The sequence below is a fragment of the Rhinolophus hipposideros genome (genome assembly GCF_964194185.1).
Source record: "Rhinolophus hipposideros genome assembly, chromosome: 26".
NCBI lineage: Eukaryota > Metazoa > Chordata > Mammalia > Chiroptera > Rhinolophidae > Rhinolophus > Rhinolophus hipposideros.
The window spans coordinates 2,498,874-2,517,278 of NC_138072.1; the positions used below are offsets into that span (position 1 = coordinate 2,498,874).

The following is an 18,405-nucleotide window of genomic DNA, read 5'->3' on the forward strand; positions in this document are numbered from 1 at the left end:
GGAGTTCACTGAACTATCTGAAGACAACACCCATCATAAGAAGTGACTACTATAAAATGCGTGATTTTAGTTTAACTACAAAACCTACAGCTATAATTTCCCTTATACTGGTTCAGTCAGTGCATAATTGCTCCCTGGAAGTGCAGCATATTACATAACTAGAGAGCCATGCAATTCCCGCCCAGAAATCCTTCTGTTTCTGTCACCAGAGGCCTAGAGAGAAAAAGGAATAGCTCCCTTGCCTATCTCCTGTGCACAGAGCCAGGAAGTCTCCTTCCCAGAAAAAGGTAAATAAATTTGTCCCGAGCAGATCATTGAATCACTAGAAACAAAAAACCTAAAATTAGCAGTGCATAGACAGAGAACAAAGACAGATCTTACAACTTGAAAGAAAAGTTCGGTACACAAGTCAATATTTTCTGGAAGAAGAAGGAAGCCAATCTCCCTATAGATATCTTCCTCATCGTTTTTATAAGGAGACTCATCACCCCATTGAAGTTTCGTGTTTCATCTAGAAGAACTGAAGTTCGCAGAAACCATAGGTCCTCGGCTTCCTCAGAGTGACTTAACTTGTTTTTCTGGATTCCACCCTTGGACTGACTCCCCTAAGGGCCCAGCTCTCTGGCCCAGTCAGGCCATTTTGGTACCAACAGCTGTGTTTAGAATTCACTGTTGACACCACAATCTGAGTTATGTGGTGATTTCCATAAGGATAAACAGACTTGTCCCTTCCCAGATTTCATAGAAGCCACTCGACCTGAAGCCAGCCGCCATGACCAGCCAGTCCCAGGGGATCCACCAGCTCCTTCAGGCAGAGAAAAGAGCCAAGGACAAGCTCGAGGAAGCCAAGAAGAGTAAGTCCCCATTCGGTGTGAACTCCGAGGGAGTTGTCACAAAGTAGAAGAAGGTGGGGGTGGCTGCAGTGGGATAAGCACGGAGCTCGGTGGCAGGCCAGCTCTCGTTCAAAACCTGGTTCTCACTCTGTCCCTGTGAGACCTTGGCCATTTCCCTAAAACTACCCAGTTATAGTGGGGACAAAGTTCCCTAACTCAGATCCTTTCGAGAGGCCTCATACAAAGTGAGACGATAATGGACATTGAAGTCATGGGCGTAACCCTTGTTTCTGCAACTTCCCTGATGTCACCATACCCCAGTGTCTCAATACTGTGACCGGTTAAGAGAGAAACAACTTCCAGATGGGATTTCCTTGCTGGTGAGAAAATGTGAGCAAGTTCCCTCCCCTCTGAATGCATCTATTCCTACTCCTGTGAAAGTGTGACAATCATATTTAACAGCCCCTTCTCATCCCCTTCCTGGTGGCTTTTAATCTCCAGTGTTTCAAAATACTTCTATTTTATTTTTTTTTAATTTTCTACCTTTCTATTTAGTCATGTGTGTATATACTTACCCATAGAATGATCTCGATGAATTTCAACCCCAGTTAGTCTCTTTGATATTCACAACTTCACAACAACCGTGTGACTTGGGTATTACTATTATTCCCATTTTATGTCTGTGGAACCTGAGAGGCCATACTTTGCCAAAGGTCATCATTTTTTAAAATAGAAAATATCGTGCCAGGCACTATGTTCAGCATTTATTTTGCTTCCTTCTTACATGAGCTCTTTTTGCAAAGGGGGAAAATGATGCTTAGAGAAGAAATTACACAACTCACCCAAGCCCACACTGAGGGTAAATGGTGGAGGCAGGAACTGCATGGGCAAGACCTTAACCCCTGCATGACATAAAATGTGCCTTTCCTATGCTCGATAAACCTACCTCGCAGATCTGCAGCCCAAACTCAGGCTGCTTGGGACAACACCTCTGCTTTTCCCATTTCCCGTTTCATCATTATTAATCTGTAATAATGTGTGTCGTGAACTTCTTCCTAATTAGATCTAAAGTCCAGCAAGATAGGGGCCGTGTCTTAAAACTGTGGCTCGTGTAACTCTTCAGATGAGTGTGGTGATGGGAGCAGAGCAGGTACTGACACAAGGTGGCTGAAAGGTACTCAGTGCAAGTGGGAACAGTACCCATGCAAGAGACAGGGTTGGGAAGCTGCTCGGGGCACTGGGGTTTTCGTGGGCAGGTCGATCATTTCCCTTTCGTAAAACAGCTGGATTTCCTGCACACTCAGCAATGTGGGCACCAACAAGCAAAGGAAAGGCTCTATGTGGAGGCACTAAGAGAGGAAAGAAGGAAGAAGATCGTGGAGACACACTTTACCTACTTCTCAATTTTTGTTTCTACAACACTCTCTGCAAGTGCTTACAAAATGGCATGAGTGCAGGGTGATTTTACAGAAAACAAAGCAGCTGGTTGAGACAGTGTAGAAAACTCCCTGACACTTTATTCAAATTTCTTTAACCACATTTAAAATACCCAGAACAGAAGACCAACTTATTTTGAGATGTGGAATAATTATGTTACCTTTGCTTCCTCATTATGGAAGAAATAAAGTGACAGTATTGAGCATGTATATAATTAATGTTATCAGATGGTTCAAATGATTTTTACCAAGCAGCTCTCCTTTTGCAAAGTCCTTAGATAAGAAAAGTATTGTGACTCATGGAAGCTGTTTGGGTGGGAAGCATTCCAGCCCCAGGTTCCATAATTAGCCAAACGTGTTTTCCTTTCCTCATGAATATGCTGTCCGGGGACAATCTTCCCTCAGAAGCCAGGATTGGAAAATACATACTGTATTATTAGTACACAGAGTGTTCATTGTATGTGCCAGTAACTTAAAGTACTCGTGTACTTTTTTCCTTGGTCTTTGTTCATGAATATTCAGGCAAATATTCAACCAGTACTAGAAATATCCAGGCCTTAGAAACGTTGTGAAAAATATTTGGACTTTCAACAACTGACCCCTGACTCAGTTTTCTAGAGAATGTTAGCCTGTCCCTTTCCCTCGCGAAGCACAGCTTGAGGCCAGTTGTCACTGGAGAGAAGCCGTATTCTCACATAGCTATCAGCAAGCAGAAGTGGTAGCGATGACACCCACCGATCACCTCGTAAACCTTCTGTGGCCAAGTACAGTATGACTTTGTGTACCTGGTACTTTGGAACTTCTCTCCTACTTCACTAGTTTTTATTTCACTCATTTATTGCATAGGATTTGTGGGGTGCCTATTCCCAAGCCACTCTGATGTACATACACACTGATGAAAAGACCTAGACTCTTCCTTAAAGAATTCCCCAGAGAGACAAATGCATCCGTGAGCGTGAGAGAGAGAGAAAACAACATGAGAGGTACACGTAGCCATCATCTTTATAAACCTATATATTTCACTTCCTCTTTTTTTCCTTAAAGAGATTTATTGGAAAAGCTGCCATACATGAAGTCCAGATAGAGACTCCAAATGAGAACCCACAAAATCGCGGTACTGAATATCCTGGTAGAAAGTGTATGATCACTTCCTCTTTCTTAAATCCATTCATTTGAAAGCCTCCCAGAAAACTTGCACCTTTAGTCTTTGCTAGAGCAGGCCTCCTGAACGGACATTTAAAGAAGAAAGAAAGGGAGGGAGTGGGGGAGGGAGGGAGAGAGAGTACAAACAGAGCAATTCACATGTTCATCGTTTTAGGAAACTACAAGATTCATTGGCAGTAGCATTTACATGTTGTGCTGCAAAAACCTTCAGCTATTCCATGAAGGAAGACTGCCTCAGATGCTGGGAAGCTGCTTCCTAACACAGCTCATGGTGTAGCTGTGTCACCTTAGGGGTACAGATAGGGGCTGTAGGCCTGGTTATCAGGAGCTGTCCTAAAGCCTGTCAGGTCCATGGAAACAGAGCTGACTGCTCCTCCCTCCTACGACAGCTGCAGTACTGAGAGGGACAATTTGGAGCGTGAGGGTGGAGGGAGCAGATTGTGAACAGGCTTTAAAAGCTGGGATATCAGGCAGCAGAGTAGAGAAACCACTGGCTTAAAAAAAAAATGTTTGTATCAACTTAAGTTTCTTGGTGGAAGTTATGAAGCATCTCTGAGCTTCAATCTTTTTGTGAAATAAAAACATAGCCAAGACGCTTTAAGGATCAGAAAACTATACCTACAGTTGTTTTTACTTTTAATAGGTGAAATCGAACGACCGAGTTCCATTCTTTCTGACAACCACTGCAGGTTCCATCCCCGAGGGGATCAGCACTGCTTCTGGCAGGATGAGTAGAAGCGCTCAGATAGTTGCTTCTGTTCCCTGATTATGGATTAAATCATATTTATGAGTGAAGGCACTCACACAGATTTGTATACACAAACCAGTCTCACTGTGGGGTTGAGTTTAGATGAAATTGCGGTGGGTTGGCACTAGTTTAGATGATCTTACTTGAAGTTGACATCTTTTGCCGAAATAATGGTCCATTAATCAAAACATGAAGGTGGGTGTGTTGGGCCAGGACGAGTTACAGCGGTACCTCAGTTCTCGAACATCTCCGTGGATGAACATTTTGGTTTACAAACGCCATAAATTTTATGGGTCTATGGTATCATTAGATAGTAAAATTCATGCTAAATTTGCAGTTTTAGGGGTTGATTTTAAAGGTGTGGAAAGGATTCATCCATTTTGCATTACTTTCTATTGGGAAACTGTGCCTCGTCCTCATGGCTGGTTAGGAGAACCATTTTTGTTTCATTAACACTCATTGCAAACTTGGGAAACTCCCCAGCTCTGTATTAACACCATTCTCTAATGCTCAACAGCACATAAAGAACCCATATTTTATGATTTCCGAACCTACACCATAGCCTCTCCCACAAATAAACAATCTGTCTACTTTGGCAGCGGCAGAAAAATAGCATTTCTGTGTAACTCAAAATTACAACGTGCATTATGGGATACAAATGGAAAGACGTGGTAAGCAGCACAAATGTTCAAATGTGGGTATGAGAGGAACCAAACACGCAGGTATACCAGAAACATTCTAACAAACAGCAGAGGCCCGCAAAGGTCCCTTAAGCATGCTCTCCTATGAGGCCCTCATTGAATTCTGCTTTAGTGCAAAATTAATACTTGAGAAACTATTTCTACTTAGATAATCCTTGGCTAACACAGTAATGCAAATTAGTTTGTGTGGGTCTAGAGGACGCAAACCATCCATATTTTTAAAAATCTGCTAGTTGCCTATTTGTTCCCAAATATGCAGATATTCTGAATTATTTAAACAAGCCCCTTGATTTAGTAAAATTCTTCACTGTGCAAGGGGATATTTTGGTCCATGAAGACATGACTTTTAATAAACTAATAAAAGAGAAGTTGTTATATTAGAACTCCAAGGCCCTGTTTTGTGTGTTTTGTAGGCCTATAAATACTTCCTCTTTCTTTATAGTCCACAGACTAATGGGCTATTTGTAAGTATACTGGACTTTCATTTCTTCAAGTGGGTCATATTAAAATAATAACCACGAAACATTTTCATCTATTAATACCATTTGGTTGTATTCCATCCACGACCTGCACAAAACTCCATATGATATTTTTTAATAAGAAAAGTCCAAGTAAAGGAAAAGCAAAGCCCAGACCCAGGAAGATGAATAAAATCAAATGGATCAGGGACAAATGAGAGGCTGGTTTTTTGTTTTCCTGAGGGCTTTTTACCTTTTCCAAAGTGTGTGATAGGAGAGCAAAATACAGCCTTGTTTGAACCGGGCTGACATGGTCATGATATTAACAACCCCCGAAGCCATGAAAGGTTGTTGCTTTTGTTCTGCTTTGTTTTCTGAGTGGTAGAACGGAATCAAAACGGACCTTACGAACAGGTAGACTTCTCCAAACATGCCCAAAGTCCTCCTGGTTTTCCTAGCAAATTAAGATTTCCTCTATTCTGTGTATGCACCTTTTTCTCAGGTGACACACGCATTCAGATACCTGCTCTTTCCACCGCGCTCAAGTGCCTGGCTTTGCCACCCATACGCAACGGGCATTGCTGTCTCTGCATTTCTCATGCAGCCTCTGTATTAGTTCCCCAGGGCCCCTATTAACGAATTACCACAAACTACGGGGCTTAAAACAACAGAAATATATTCTCTCACGGCCCAGGAGGCCACAAGCCCAGCAACAAGATGCCAGCAGGACTGGCTGTGTCTGGGGACCCATGCCCGTCCCCAGCATCTGCCGATGCCACAATGCCGGCGTTCCCTGGATGGAGCCACATCATTGTAATCACCGCTCTCTCTACATCTCTCCCATCCCTGAATGCTGCCATCCCCCAGGCTAAGACCTCATCCCTTTTGTCTCCTTATTCTGTTTGTCCCCTCCATTCCCGTCAAACCCATTACAGATCTTTCTCCTAGATCCCAAACTGGTCTGTCCAGCTGCCTTCTGGATGTCTGCACCCAGATGTCCTCGGGGAAGGTGACACAGGCTTCTCTGGTGACAGACAGCCAGAAACTCACACTTTACTCCCCATGTTCCTGCCTAGCAAAAGGCCCCGGGCAGCTGGGCCTACCTTCCTAATAATGATTAGACATGACTGCGTATTCTTGGTGTTGCGCTCTATACACATTTGTGCAGATCCTGCTCCTGCCTTTCCGCAGTAGATTATTAAATCTGTTCTGTAGATGAGAAAACTTGGGGTTCAGAAACTCTAACTTGCTCAAGGCTGCAAAACGTCTGTCTTATTGTGCAACTGCCTAGTGTCTCATGTTGAGTCCTGTTCAATTTGGAAAATGAAATCCCATCCTTCCCCTCAGAAAAAGATTCCAGAAGCATGTTAGCAAGCCAAGGAACAGAGTGGCATTTTCTGTGTTTCCAGGGACCTTTGGCACATTGGACTCAGTCCACTTGTCCTCTTGTCACCAAGAAGCCAGAAAGGCCCACCCGAGAACTGCCCCCTGCCTCCCACACAAAGCACAGCTCTAACGTGCTCAAAATTGATGTTCCAATCCTGTCTTCACAAATCACCTGAAAATCCATCAAACAGCTTCCTCTCCTTTTTTTCCGCCCCTGTGGCATGTATCTCAGTGATGGCTTCTTGGATGTAGAACATCTCTATCTGCGTAACAAGACGCATATCTGAAAATGAATGAATTCACTAAGGGGGAACCGTTTACAAAGAATCCCCTAAAATATCTTCTTGCCCTTTTTCTAGTCCCCAAAATGGACTGCCCATCCTTGTCTCTGTCCTGGCTCATCCGTCTCTTCGGCTTACTGGCTCCCGCCTCAGAAATCTTTCCTGACCACCCCTCGCAGCCACCCCTGCATCCCGGTCTGCATACATGGGCCTATTTCTTTATACTTTTGACTTACACTGATAATATGAGACATGACTATTGGGGTGGAGGGGAAGCACAGATTCCATAGGTTTTTAGTAGCCGTTTCCATAAAGGTGATGATTTTTAATGGTCAGGGAACAAGCAGACCCAAGATTTGTGCTTCATTGTTTTCCTGGTGGATTTTGTGTATTCTTCACAATTCTATATGTTTTGCAAATTTCCTTTTGGAAGCTGGAGCAGCATGAATGCATTTCCAAAAGGTAGTTTATTTACATCACGGGTGGCCAGGCGCACATTACATGTGTTTCTCTATCCTCTCTTCCTAGCTTTACATATAATATAGAGTAGATGTCCGATAAATATTGAATGAGTGATAGATGAATAAGCAAAAATCATCCTTTCCAGCACACTTCTTTCGGGCTTACTTTAGCAGTATTTAAAATCAGGATGCCTAATGTTACCACATTTTCTAAAATGAAAATCAGACATTTGGCCTGATTAGCCCGTGTGACCTTGTAGGAACTTGAGGACCTAATATTTAATGGTCACATTTAAAATCGCGATTGCCCCAAGTGGTCACCCCAATGTGTAATACAGAAGGTACTGAGAAAGAAGAATGTAGACTCCTTTGGGTTCACAGTAGCCATCTTTTTTATGCGTATGGAGAAAGAGGTCTAATTTGGAGATCTTCGGGCACAGATACGAAGCAAGCCAGAGGATAAGGTGGTGGATATGATGAGTCTATTTCACTCCACCTCTGATGAAACGGCGGGCTTTAGGCTCCAGCCTCTCCCACTGGATTGAATCAGGGATGGCGTCTGCAGCTCTCGCCCAGGCAGCTGCTGAGTCTAGCCAGAAAACGGCTGTGCCGGCAGCGGTCTCCCTGTGGCTCTCCTATTTAATTGAATGAGAACCAGCAGGTGACTGGTGCCATGACGGGGGGGTCACAGACACTCTGAGCCTGTCACTTTGTGACGGGGCTAATATACAGCCTCTTAAGTGGAGTGCTGGATTCTGCTCAGGGGTAGGGCATACAGACTTCTCCCTGTTATTATTATTTTTTTTTTTATGGGCTAGAGTCATGACTTTGAAACCAAAATGTTTATGTACTATGGAATTAAGATGGAGAGGAATAATGTTTTATGTGATTTATTTTTATACAATAGTTACGTATCCTACAATCTATCATTACTAAGAAAATGTGACTACATCTTAAATGTATTTTTATCCTAATGTTAATGAGTAGCAGTGATAAGACAGCAGCCTGGGATCAAAAAAGTAGTTTTCCCTACCCACATTCCACCTATTTCTTCTGTGAAGAGTAAGTTTGGTTGCCACAAAATGGTTATACCGGTAACTGTAGAGAATGAAGGAATCTGTACATACAAAATGGTAATGAGCATTAATGAAGAGGGAAAAAGGTAAGCATTGCTGGTAATGAGCCCTGAACCTCAGGATTCAGAACAGCACTAATTTTCAGCAGACTGGGATTTTAAAGAGAATAAAGACAGACATAAATATCTGTTCTGAATGAGGTCTACTGAGACCCATTCAAGGGTAATAGGCATTAATTAAAAGAGACACATTTCAATCTATCTTTTATATATACATATATAGAGACATACAGTGACTAGCAAAGCAACTCATACCCAACAGGGAGGGAGATTTAAAAACCATCTACACTCAAATGCTACAAAGGTGTCTAATAACAAAAGCACATGAAAACATGTATCTAGATGACAGATAAATATTTATGTTAAGATTTGCTTTTATGCTACTTAATCAGAACACCATTATTTAGTTCAAAGTCTACATAATCTAACAAACCCTTGGCAACAATTATAAACAAAAGCTTGAGACATTATCAGAGAAAAGAAACTATGTGAACTTAAAAGAATGAAGGTGTTTAACTGAAATGGGAAGACAAGAAACACAGAGTTTCTTTAAAGTTTTAATGGTCACAAAGCATTAGAACCTAACCCCTCAGAAGGTGGTAGGTAGTGGGGGCGTAGCCGCAATTAATATTAGTCTATAACCCCCCAAACTTCCTCTGGTTGTCCAAAAAGTCATGTGCTGAGCTAATGATCCCCACAGCATTGAATTTGTCTGAAACTTTCATCTATGTCGCTGTCTGCTGGCTTAAGGCTTACACCTTTGCTCTTAATAAAAGAAAAGAGAGCTACTTAACTAAACTCCTAGCCATTAAAAACAATTGGTTTTACAACCACTTTCAAGTACCCCCTCAGAGAAAGCTACTGGAGGAAAAAAATATCTACTTTGATGTGCTGTGGGGCTTAATCAGACATTCTAGAGTCAAGAAATGGCAAGGAAAACAATTCCAATAAAATGCTTTAAAAAATTGTGAGTCAGTTTGATAGAGTCTGAGTTGCGTGTTTGTAGGGTTTGGAGCTCCGCCAGTGTTAATCGGATCCAGCTGGTGTGGACTGAGGGATTCCTGGCAGCAAATCAGGACAGAAACTCTGACCAAATAATGTCTTTTCGAGTAAATGACAGCGAAAATCTGTTCTCTGGCTGTTAACCGCTGTGAGTAAGTGGGCAGACATTTTATTTAAACATGTAAGTGTGAAAGAACGTTGTCATTTCCATGTTCCAAAAGAATCCAATGGGGGGGAAAAAAAACGGAATTTTCCAATATCATTTTTTTTTAGTGAAGTTTGCCATTCTAGAAAAAAGTTCATCAAAAAATAATGTAGACCTCACCTTGTATGTTTACAAATCCAGCTGGACAGTCCATGCGTATTAAAGAGAAATCGCATGTCTTTTATGCCACTGTTAATTTTCAGGAAAAGTGAAGCGAATAAAGCAAGCTAAGGATGAGGCGATGGTGGAAATCGACCAATACAGGGTGCAGAGAGATAAGGAGTTTCGAATGAAACAGTCTAAGGTAAGTCAGAAAGTCAGCACTGGCTTTCATGCGGCATAGATTAGAAGATTTTAATATTCATTAGATGCTGTGCAGAAAATACACTGGCTCAAGCAGATATAGTTCAACCAAGGCTGAATATCCAACTAAAGTTTAAACATTACCAAATTACTGATTTTTCATTTTCCATGTCAAGGCTTTTTGATTTGTTATCTAAAATGTCAATCAATCGTTATTATCTCACACATATTATATATTAAAAATCATATTCTCAAACATACAAATTGAAGGGACTGGTTATCAAGTATTATTCCTACCACTGATTATTCACTGACATACTTCAGTAAGAAAAAACTTTAGAAAACATAGTTTTTGTCAATTAACGTTTACTAGTAGAATCAATGAAAAGCGTTGTACAATGTTACAGAATGAGTTGGTTGGGCCAAATTTCCTTTGGTGAATTCAAGGTTTACAGATGACCAAAGTAGATATTCCTACAAATTGCTGGAAAGTCTTCTAGTGTTTCCTTATGATTTCCTTTCAGCTGGCTCGGGTCATTCAACAAATCTTTCATGAAAGAATAAAGAAATGCTTTTTCCTACACTAGCATTTTAAAAGTATCTGTTTACAATAAAAAAAAAAGTGCGAAGTTTTCAGAGCCAACACCCTCCTTTCGTGTTGTGACATGGACTAAAAGAAATTATTAAATTTCCTGTACCATAACTAAAGTTTATATGGTATTTTCTTTGGGCCTCAGTAAAACTATAAATAAAACTCTGTGCAGAAGCCGGACTTTGCAAGACAAACTCCACGCAGCTGGGAAATCTCTCCGTTAAAACTTTGATTTTAGTGGGAGAAGATGTGGGGCTTGTGTGGGATCAGGTAAATTGTATCCCAGAGCAGGCAAAGCTTTTCCAGTTTCTTAAAATAAAACGTCCTTCTTAGAATCAAGTGAACCACTCAGCAAAACTAAATTCTTCTTATCAATATTTGTAAAGAGGAATCAGACAATCCATTTCCTTCCATGAGTATACAACCCTCTGTGACTGGCCCTTGGCTGTGTCTCTCACCTGATGGCTCTGAAAATGGCATGTACTTATTTTTTACTGTAAGCTGGAGATTGTTTTGAAATGCTAGTGTAGGAAAAAGCATGTCTTTATATTTTCATGAGAGATGTATTGCATGAAGCCAGCCAGTTGAAAAGGAAATCATAAGGAAACAAGCGAAAGATTTTCAGCAATGTGCAAGAGGATCTACTTCGGTCATTTGTAGCATCTTCTCCTACCTGCGTCTTTGCTTGTGCTATTCTAACCATGTCTGTCTTCCTGTTGTTTCCGAAACAGCCTGAACATGCCACCACCCCAGAGCCTTTGTACATGCTGCATCTGCTCCCTGGAATGCTCTTTTTTTACAGACGTTCATCTTTCTTTTATCTCTGCTCAACTCTCAGCTTCTCTTCCTGATCACTTTATCTAAAATTGTCTCTCATAAAAAAGAAATGAATTTCCCCATTACAGTTACAGCATTTATCACTACTGGCTATATTACATATTTACATTTTGTGCTTTTTGTCTATTTTTCCTTCCAGATTCTAAGCACCAAAATGGGAGGTCCTTTGTTTTGTTCTCTGTTGTTTTCTTCAATTTTGGAATAATGTCTGTCCATAGTAAATACACGATAAATTTTCGGTGAAAGAATGAATCAACATTTCTTCTGTGCCTTTTTCCCCCCTCTTTAGTCCTGTCATAAACATGACGCTGAGGACCTGAGAAAATAATCATCCTTGACACCAACCAGCTTGTATCATTCTGTGTAGGAGATTTCTGAGATCTGTACTACTTGTTTCAAGGAATAACAAAACTGACCCTAAGTGTAGAAAGTGGTTAGGGTGAAATCTCGAACTATTATTTCTCCAGAAGAATCTCAAGATGTAAATCTGGTTCGAGATGTTTGTTCTCTGCTTGGGAGGATAATTAAAACTGCTCATCCATCGCTCTCCTAATTAGAGCCCGAAGCCAGTTTTACAGCTAGTTGATCAAAGGCGCACAGAGAAGGGTCAGCAGGCTTAGGTCTCAGCCACCTCAAGCACATTGTAACGCCATCGGCACAGCCCATCCCTTGTCTGGACCTCAAAGTGTCCGACATACTGCTTTTCTAGTTCAGTCTCATCATTAATCCAGGGCAAGGAGGCAGCCTGGGAGGAGACTCGAGAAGCCAGTTTTCTACTGCTGGAGGTGTTCCACTTCCATGTCCCTTTTTCTGTTGACCTTTAACTCTTGTTAATGCTTTTTTTTTTTTTTAAGTCTCCTGACATCAGTTGAATCAGATATCCCAATGTGGGTTGGACATCAACAAATACTGTTGGATCAAAGGTTAAATTTTCCCTTGCTTATCATTTCTACCCAACATAGCTTCTACTGAAGAAGGTATTACATGGCTAAAAAGAACTGTAAACTACAGTGAAAAAATTAAATCTATTGTTAATGCAACAAAAGTTAGATGGACCACTGATCTAAATGGGAGACCTGACAATGGTGGCTTTGGGCATACTGAAGATTTTTAGACCTTCAATCTTTTTTCCTAAATTCGTATCGTGAAAGTATTCTGTTTCCTTGAAGGAACCACAGATTTGAGAATGTGAAGCAGTGTGCGGGTGCTGATCCTCGGCTTTCCCTTAAACTGGAACATTTGCACAACTTACAAAGAAACCTATGGAGTGTTGAAAGATTTCCCCCACGTCATCAGTCATTACACTGTAAAGCTGCACACATCAGTCTCAACACTGAAATTTTGAAAATTAAAATGGAAAAGTGCTTTCATAGCACCCCTGAACCAAATGTACCATTACCTGTCACATAATTATCAACTTCTAATTTATATTGTGTCCCAAAATGCCAGACAGCAGGCTTCTGCCAGCAAGAGCAACAGAACCCAGGTAATGAGATGCCTGGCGATCTGCTCGTCCTGTTCAGTTCAGCAAATGTGGACTGAGAAGTTCCTTTGTGCCAGGCAGTGTCTGAAGCCCTTACAATTCACCAGGGAACAAATGACACGTACTTCTGCCCCTGTGGAGTTTCCATTCATTCATTTAAAGTCCTACATGGCATAAGGAAGATATGCCTGTACATGTGAAAGTTTCTTACAGGGCATATTGGGATATACTGGGCATTTTCAGGATCTTCCTGAAAAGCAGGATCTAATAATTCAGATCATGTATTTTAAAAATTGGCCAACCAGTCATTGGCTGTTTAAAAACCAGCAAAACTGGGTTCAATGATGTCTTTCAACTTTACATTGAGAAAGTAAGCAATAGGGGAGACACAAAAAACTGAATGGAAACTTATAAATATATGAAAATGTGATGAAAATTCTTCTAAGCATGATACAATGACTGTGAACTTGAATCTGATTTGTACGGTGCAGAGGTCAGCTTATAAGTAGAAGCGATCTGCCCTGGCAGTTTTCATTTTTTAGGAAACTTTATCCATCTTACTCATGGTATTGGGAAATCTCACCCAGTCTCTGATCAAATACTGGAAAAAAAATCCATAAAGTGTACACTAGCGAACAATCATGGATGAGTAGACCAAATTTAACTTACAAAACAATTGCAGTTTAATATGATGTCTAGTGCAGTGAATTCCGTGTGCTATATTTTGGTAGATAATGGGCTCTCAGAGTAATCTGTCAGAAGAAATAGAAGAGCAGACCCTGGAGAAGATCAAAGAACTGCACGGAAGCTACAACAAGTACATGGAAAGTGTATTAACACAAGTTTTGAACATGGTCTGTGACGTGAAACCAGAAATCCACATGAACTACAGAGCCACCAACTAAATGTGCCCCTGTTGCTCAATAAAGGATGTGTGTACCACCTGACTGCTTGTGGCTTCATGTTTCCATTGAAAAATTTGAAAGGTAAATCCTACATTTACTAGACATCTACAGATTGCAGTGTGACATAATTCACACATTAGCACTGAATTTAGAAGAAAACAAATAAAAAGTCGTTACCTCCTTTCTGGTAACAGGTTAAATGACCTTGTCATTTAACTTGAAGTCAGGAAAGCAGAGTAACATATTTTCTGACACTTGACAAAAACTTGACTACTTTCTGTGGGTGTGTGAGGGTTTGGTTCTGTTTTTTTTTCTTCTCCTTTTTGTCAAGTTTAAAAATGGGTTCTTAAACAAAAACTCATAGACACAGACAATAGTTTAGTGGTTACCAGAGGGTAAGGGGGTTGGGGGGGGAGGGAGATGAGGGTAAGGGGGATCAAATATATGGTGATGGAAGGAGAACTGACTCTGGATGGTGAACACACAATGGGATTTATAGATGATGTAATACAGAATTGTACACCTGAAATTATGTAATTTCATTAACAATTGTCACCCCAATAAATTTTTAAAAAATGTGTTCTTAGTTGCAGTTGTTAAAAAGATCATTTTTAAAGGAGGATATAATCATGACTCTCATACAGATAGAAAGTGAACAGATGTCAAAGATTTTGTTTAACTCATAAGTTCATGAGGAGACCAGTAAGATGCTGCCACTAGTTCAAAGAAGCATGCTAAGAACTTCATAGATAGAAAGAAATTGGATGGATGGATGGATGGATGGATGGATGGATGGATGGATGGATGATGGGTGGATGGATGATAGATAGATTAGATAGATAGATAGATAGATAGATAGATAGATAGATAGATAGATAGATAGCAGTGAGTTACATAACTATCCTCTCTACCTAACCACATCTAACCAGATATTTTCTCTTTCAAGTATAATTTTTACAAGAAAAAACTAAATGAAAATTAAACAGCTGCTCACATAGCTGTTTAGGCTAAAATAGATAAATAAATGAAACCTCCCGGAGATATAGTAGGTCAGTATGTGTTATAAACTGACTGTTTGTGTCCCTTCCAATTCATCTGCTGAAGTCTAATCCCCAGGGTCCTGGTATTTCCACATGGGTCCTTTGGGCGGTAATTACATCGTGACGGTGGAGCCCTGGCCGATGGGATTAGAGCCCTTACAGAAAGAGGCTGGGCAGCTAGCTCCTGCGCTGTCCTGTGACGACATAAGGAGACGGTGGCCATCTGCAACCTGGAGGAGGGCTGTCACCAGAGCTGACCATACTGCACCCTGACCTCCGACTCCCAGCCTCCAGGGCTGTGTAAACTAAGCTGCTGTTACTTATAAGCCCCCCTTCCCTGTCTGTGGTACTTTGTTAGAGCAGCCCCCAACCTAAGGCAGTGTGCCATTAACTCAGTAACCTAGACAGCAACATCTAAATCCTTATTAAGTACCAGGCACTGCAAGTGTGCTGTCTAAATTACCTTCCTCCCACTGTGGAGGCATGCGAATCCCCGTCTACAAAACGGAAGACGGTGGCTGGAGTGGCAGTGGTGCCACCCACTGGCCTCTGACGACAGTGTCCCCACTCTTCCTTACACACCATGCTGCCTCCCCGAAAAGTTCACTTACATCACTAATCTGCTCTGATTTTCCAGGAACATGTACAAATTTTAACTCCGGTCCAAACAAAATTTAATTAGTAAGTTTTGTTACCAAGCGATTCCTATCTCTAGTTCCAAACACAAACTGCAGTGACTCTTGAGCACTTCAAAACAATTGATCATTGTTTTAGATTACCCTAGACTTAGATCGTTTAGTAGGTTTCCCTTCAACAAGGTTGACATTTTTATCGCCTACTTTAAAATCTCAGAAATATTTCAATTTTACATTCACATTTGCTAAAAGAGAGATGCGTGTTTCTCTCTGTTCCCAACTTGTGGGGCGAGAAAACCCAACAGGGTAGTTTGTCAGCTTTCTGTGATGGATTTGCTCATTTACTAGAGAACTGGAGAGTTCTATCGCTGTGTCCCACAGAACTGAGACGTGTCAAACAATGACTGCAACTGCACATTTGAAACCTTATTGTGTGAAGGGAAATTCTGAAAAACACAGCCCGTGATTTACCTTAAATATCTCTGAAAAACATCTTCATGCCTTATCTCCCGAAAACCATTAAGATGTCAATTTTCTGGATGGAAAAGGCTAGAATACTATGTCTGGCACACCCAAGTTACTAATAAGTCCCCCAGACTACACAGAGATAGGATAATGGTGTAGGCTTTGAGTACTATAGAAACACACTAAAATCAGTAGAGGGCCCAGAAGACAGTGATGGAGATTGGCTGTCCAGGTACGTGTGTCTGGTCTGGTTGTGCCCCATGCTCTCTAAGGTCCCATTGTCAACTCACACTATCTCCCTGCGCCTGCGATGGTTACTTTTTTAAATGTTTTTAAAAGACAAAACGGTGTCGAACTAAGTGATCTCTGTTGGCCCTTCAACACTGATTTCTGCATACTCAACCAGACCGATTTCACAGACCAGTATTCACTACTCAGTTTCCTCATCCGTCTCCGTGGTAGCTGTTAAGGCTTGCCAGCGGCCCCACATCTGTGCTTACATGCTCTTTGGCAGAGTATGCGCCGACCCCCAGCACCCCAGATTTTCTGTCACTCACATAGTTTTACATTCAAATACAGTTTCAAGTCTTGGCCTAACTCATGAGTCATCTTCCAAGAACGCACACTCTCAGGGATGGTCGCTGTACCAAGGTTTAGCTCATTGCCATATGTAAAAGGTTTTACATATTTCAGAGGTGACTCACTTATGATAGCTTTCTCAGCCTCACACACAAAGAAAGGTTACTTTATTGCACGTGCATGTATCCTAAAATGCTTCTTCTTCACGCAGAAGTGGAATAACCTAAGGATGTTTTGAATCCCCCGCTATCCTCGTTTTGATCTTTGCACAATCAGAAAATACAAAATGAAAAATGACTCCATGAAGCTCTTACCCATGTCATGGCACCTGAAGACACAACACTATGATTTACAGAAATGGAGAGGAATGAAGAGGTTTCAGGTCAAGAAGTGCCACTAATAAGTCAGCACCATTATTTTCTAGATGGACAGAGCTAGTAGAATAGAGTCAAGCAGAATAGGCAAAGTGACCCAGGTCGTCCTTCCCGTTTAAGATGAGGTGCAGTTGGAGTGCGTAAGGTCCCCTGTGTCCTCAAATCAACTGAACCCCTGCTATGACACTGTGAATAGAAAGCATATTTACCAGGTAGCACATGTGACAGGTAGCTCCGTATTTAAGGGGACCGACCATCCCTGCGATGAGACTCTGGATTCATCTCCCATAGTCGTCGGTTATAATTGGTGACCTGGAACATGTTCCAAGCCCTCTGTGTTTTAGTCCCTCATTTACAAACCAGAAGCGTGACAGTGTCACCACTGGAGCTACTGGAAGTCATAAATAACCAGATGCCCTCGAAACGCTCCGAGTGCTACCCAGCACAGAAGCGGTGACACACAAGACTTTACCATCATAATGGCAATTATGATCATTACAGTTGAAAAAGAGCTAAGCCAAATAAGCTGATCCAAGGAGACGAGAGTGTGGAAGGGGGTGCTGAGGTGGGGCTGGCAGAAAACCACTGTCCTTTACTTCTGCAGCCAGTTTCAGCACACGGCTATGAAATGGTTTTCATTTTTAAAGTGAACTAACTGTTCATCTTTGGCTCTGTAGGATCCAAGGAAACAGCAATTTAATAGTGTTTTCTATGCCAGTTGTGGAAAAACATCCACAACTGTTAACTTGTTATCATTTATATGAATGTGTCGTTAATTATAAGAACATATGTGTTCCACCGACAGACCAACCCCGAAGATATTTAACTGCAGCTCACGCTGAACGCGAGAACCTGGCCAATATTCTAAAGGCCTGTCTCCCAGTGAATTCACAGTTTGTTGTCACAGTTCAGAAACATGCTGTCCTAAGCAACACTGTAAATATGTCCGAACAGCCCAAATAAAACCACAGCACCGAATGTGATGTGCGTTTCAGTCTGCACAAGAAGCAAACTCCCCGCGGTGACAATACCAGGCTCGGCTGGCAAAGTTCGAAAGAGCTAGAATTTTGCTGATTGAAACTTGGATAGGACACCATTTATGAAACGACTTAGAAAATGGTCTGTGACCACACAGAGAGGAAATAGAAAACCTCAGGCAGTAAATAAATATATACCAACACCACAATACCACCCCAGCTATGAAATGAGTAAATGTGTCGAGTGAAAACTAAGCAGTACCACTCTTTAACTCCAGTTAAGGCCTTGCTGGTGGTGAGAGAGGCCCTACAGGAGTGTTAGTGACAGTATTAGCAAGTGAAATAAATCCATTAAGGCCGGTGTCTGCAAAAATAGGGTCTTCTCTCTGCCTAGTTTCTCTTTCC

General features: G+C 41.4%; 1 protein-coding gene across 1 annotated transcript; it reads left to right on the forward strand.

Annotated features, from left to right (window-relative positions):
* Nucleotides 1-689: 689 nt before the first annotated feature.
* On the forward strand, nucleotides 690-13,971 carry ATP6V1G3 (ATPase H+ transporting V1 subunit G3). Its single transcript, XM_081039200.1, has 3 exons — nucleotides 690-854; nucleotides 10,014-10,114; nucleotides 13,757-13,971. Exons 1-3 carry the CDS (start codon nucleotides 773-775, stop codon nucleotides 13,928-13,930), a joined length of 357 nt encoding a protein of 118 aa, XP_080895326.1. The 5' UTR covers nucleotides 690-772; the 3' UTR covers nucleotides 13,931-13,971.
* Nucleotides 13,972-18,405: the final 4,434 nt, after the last annotated feature.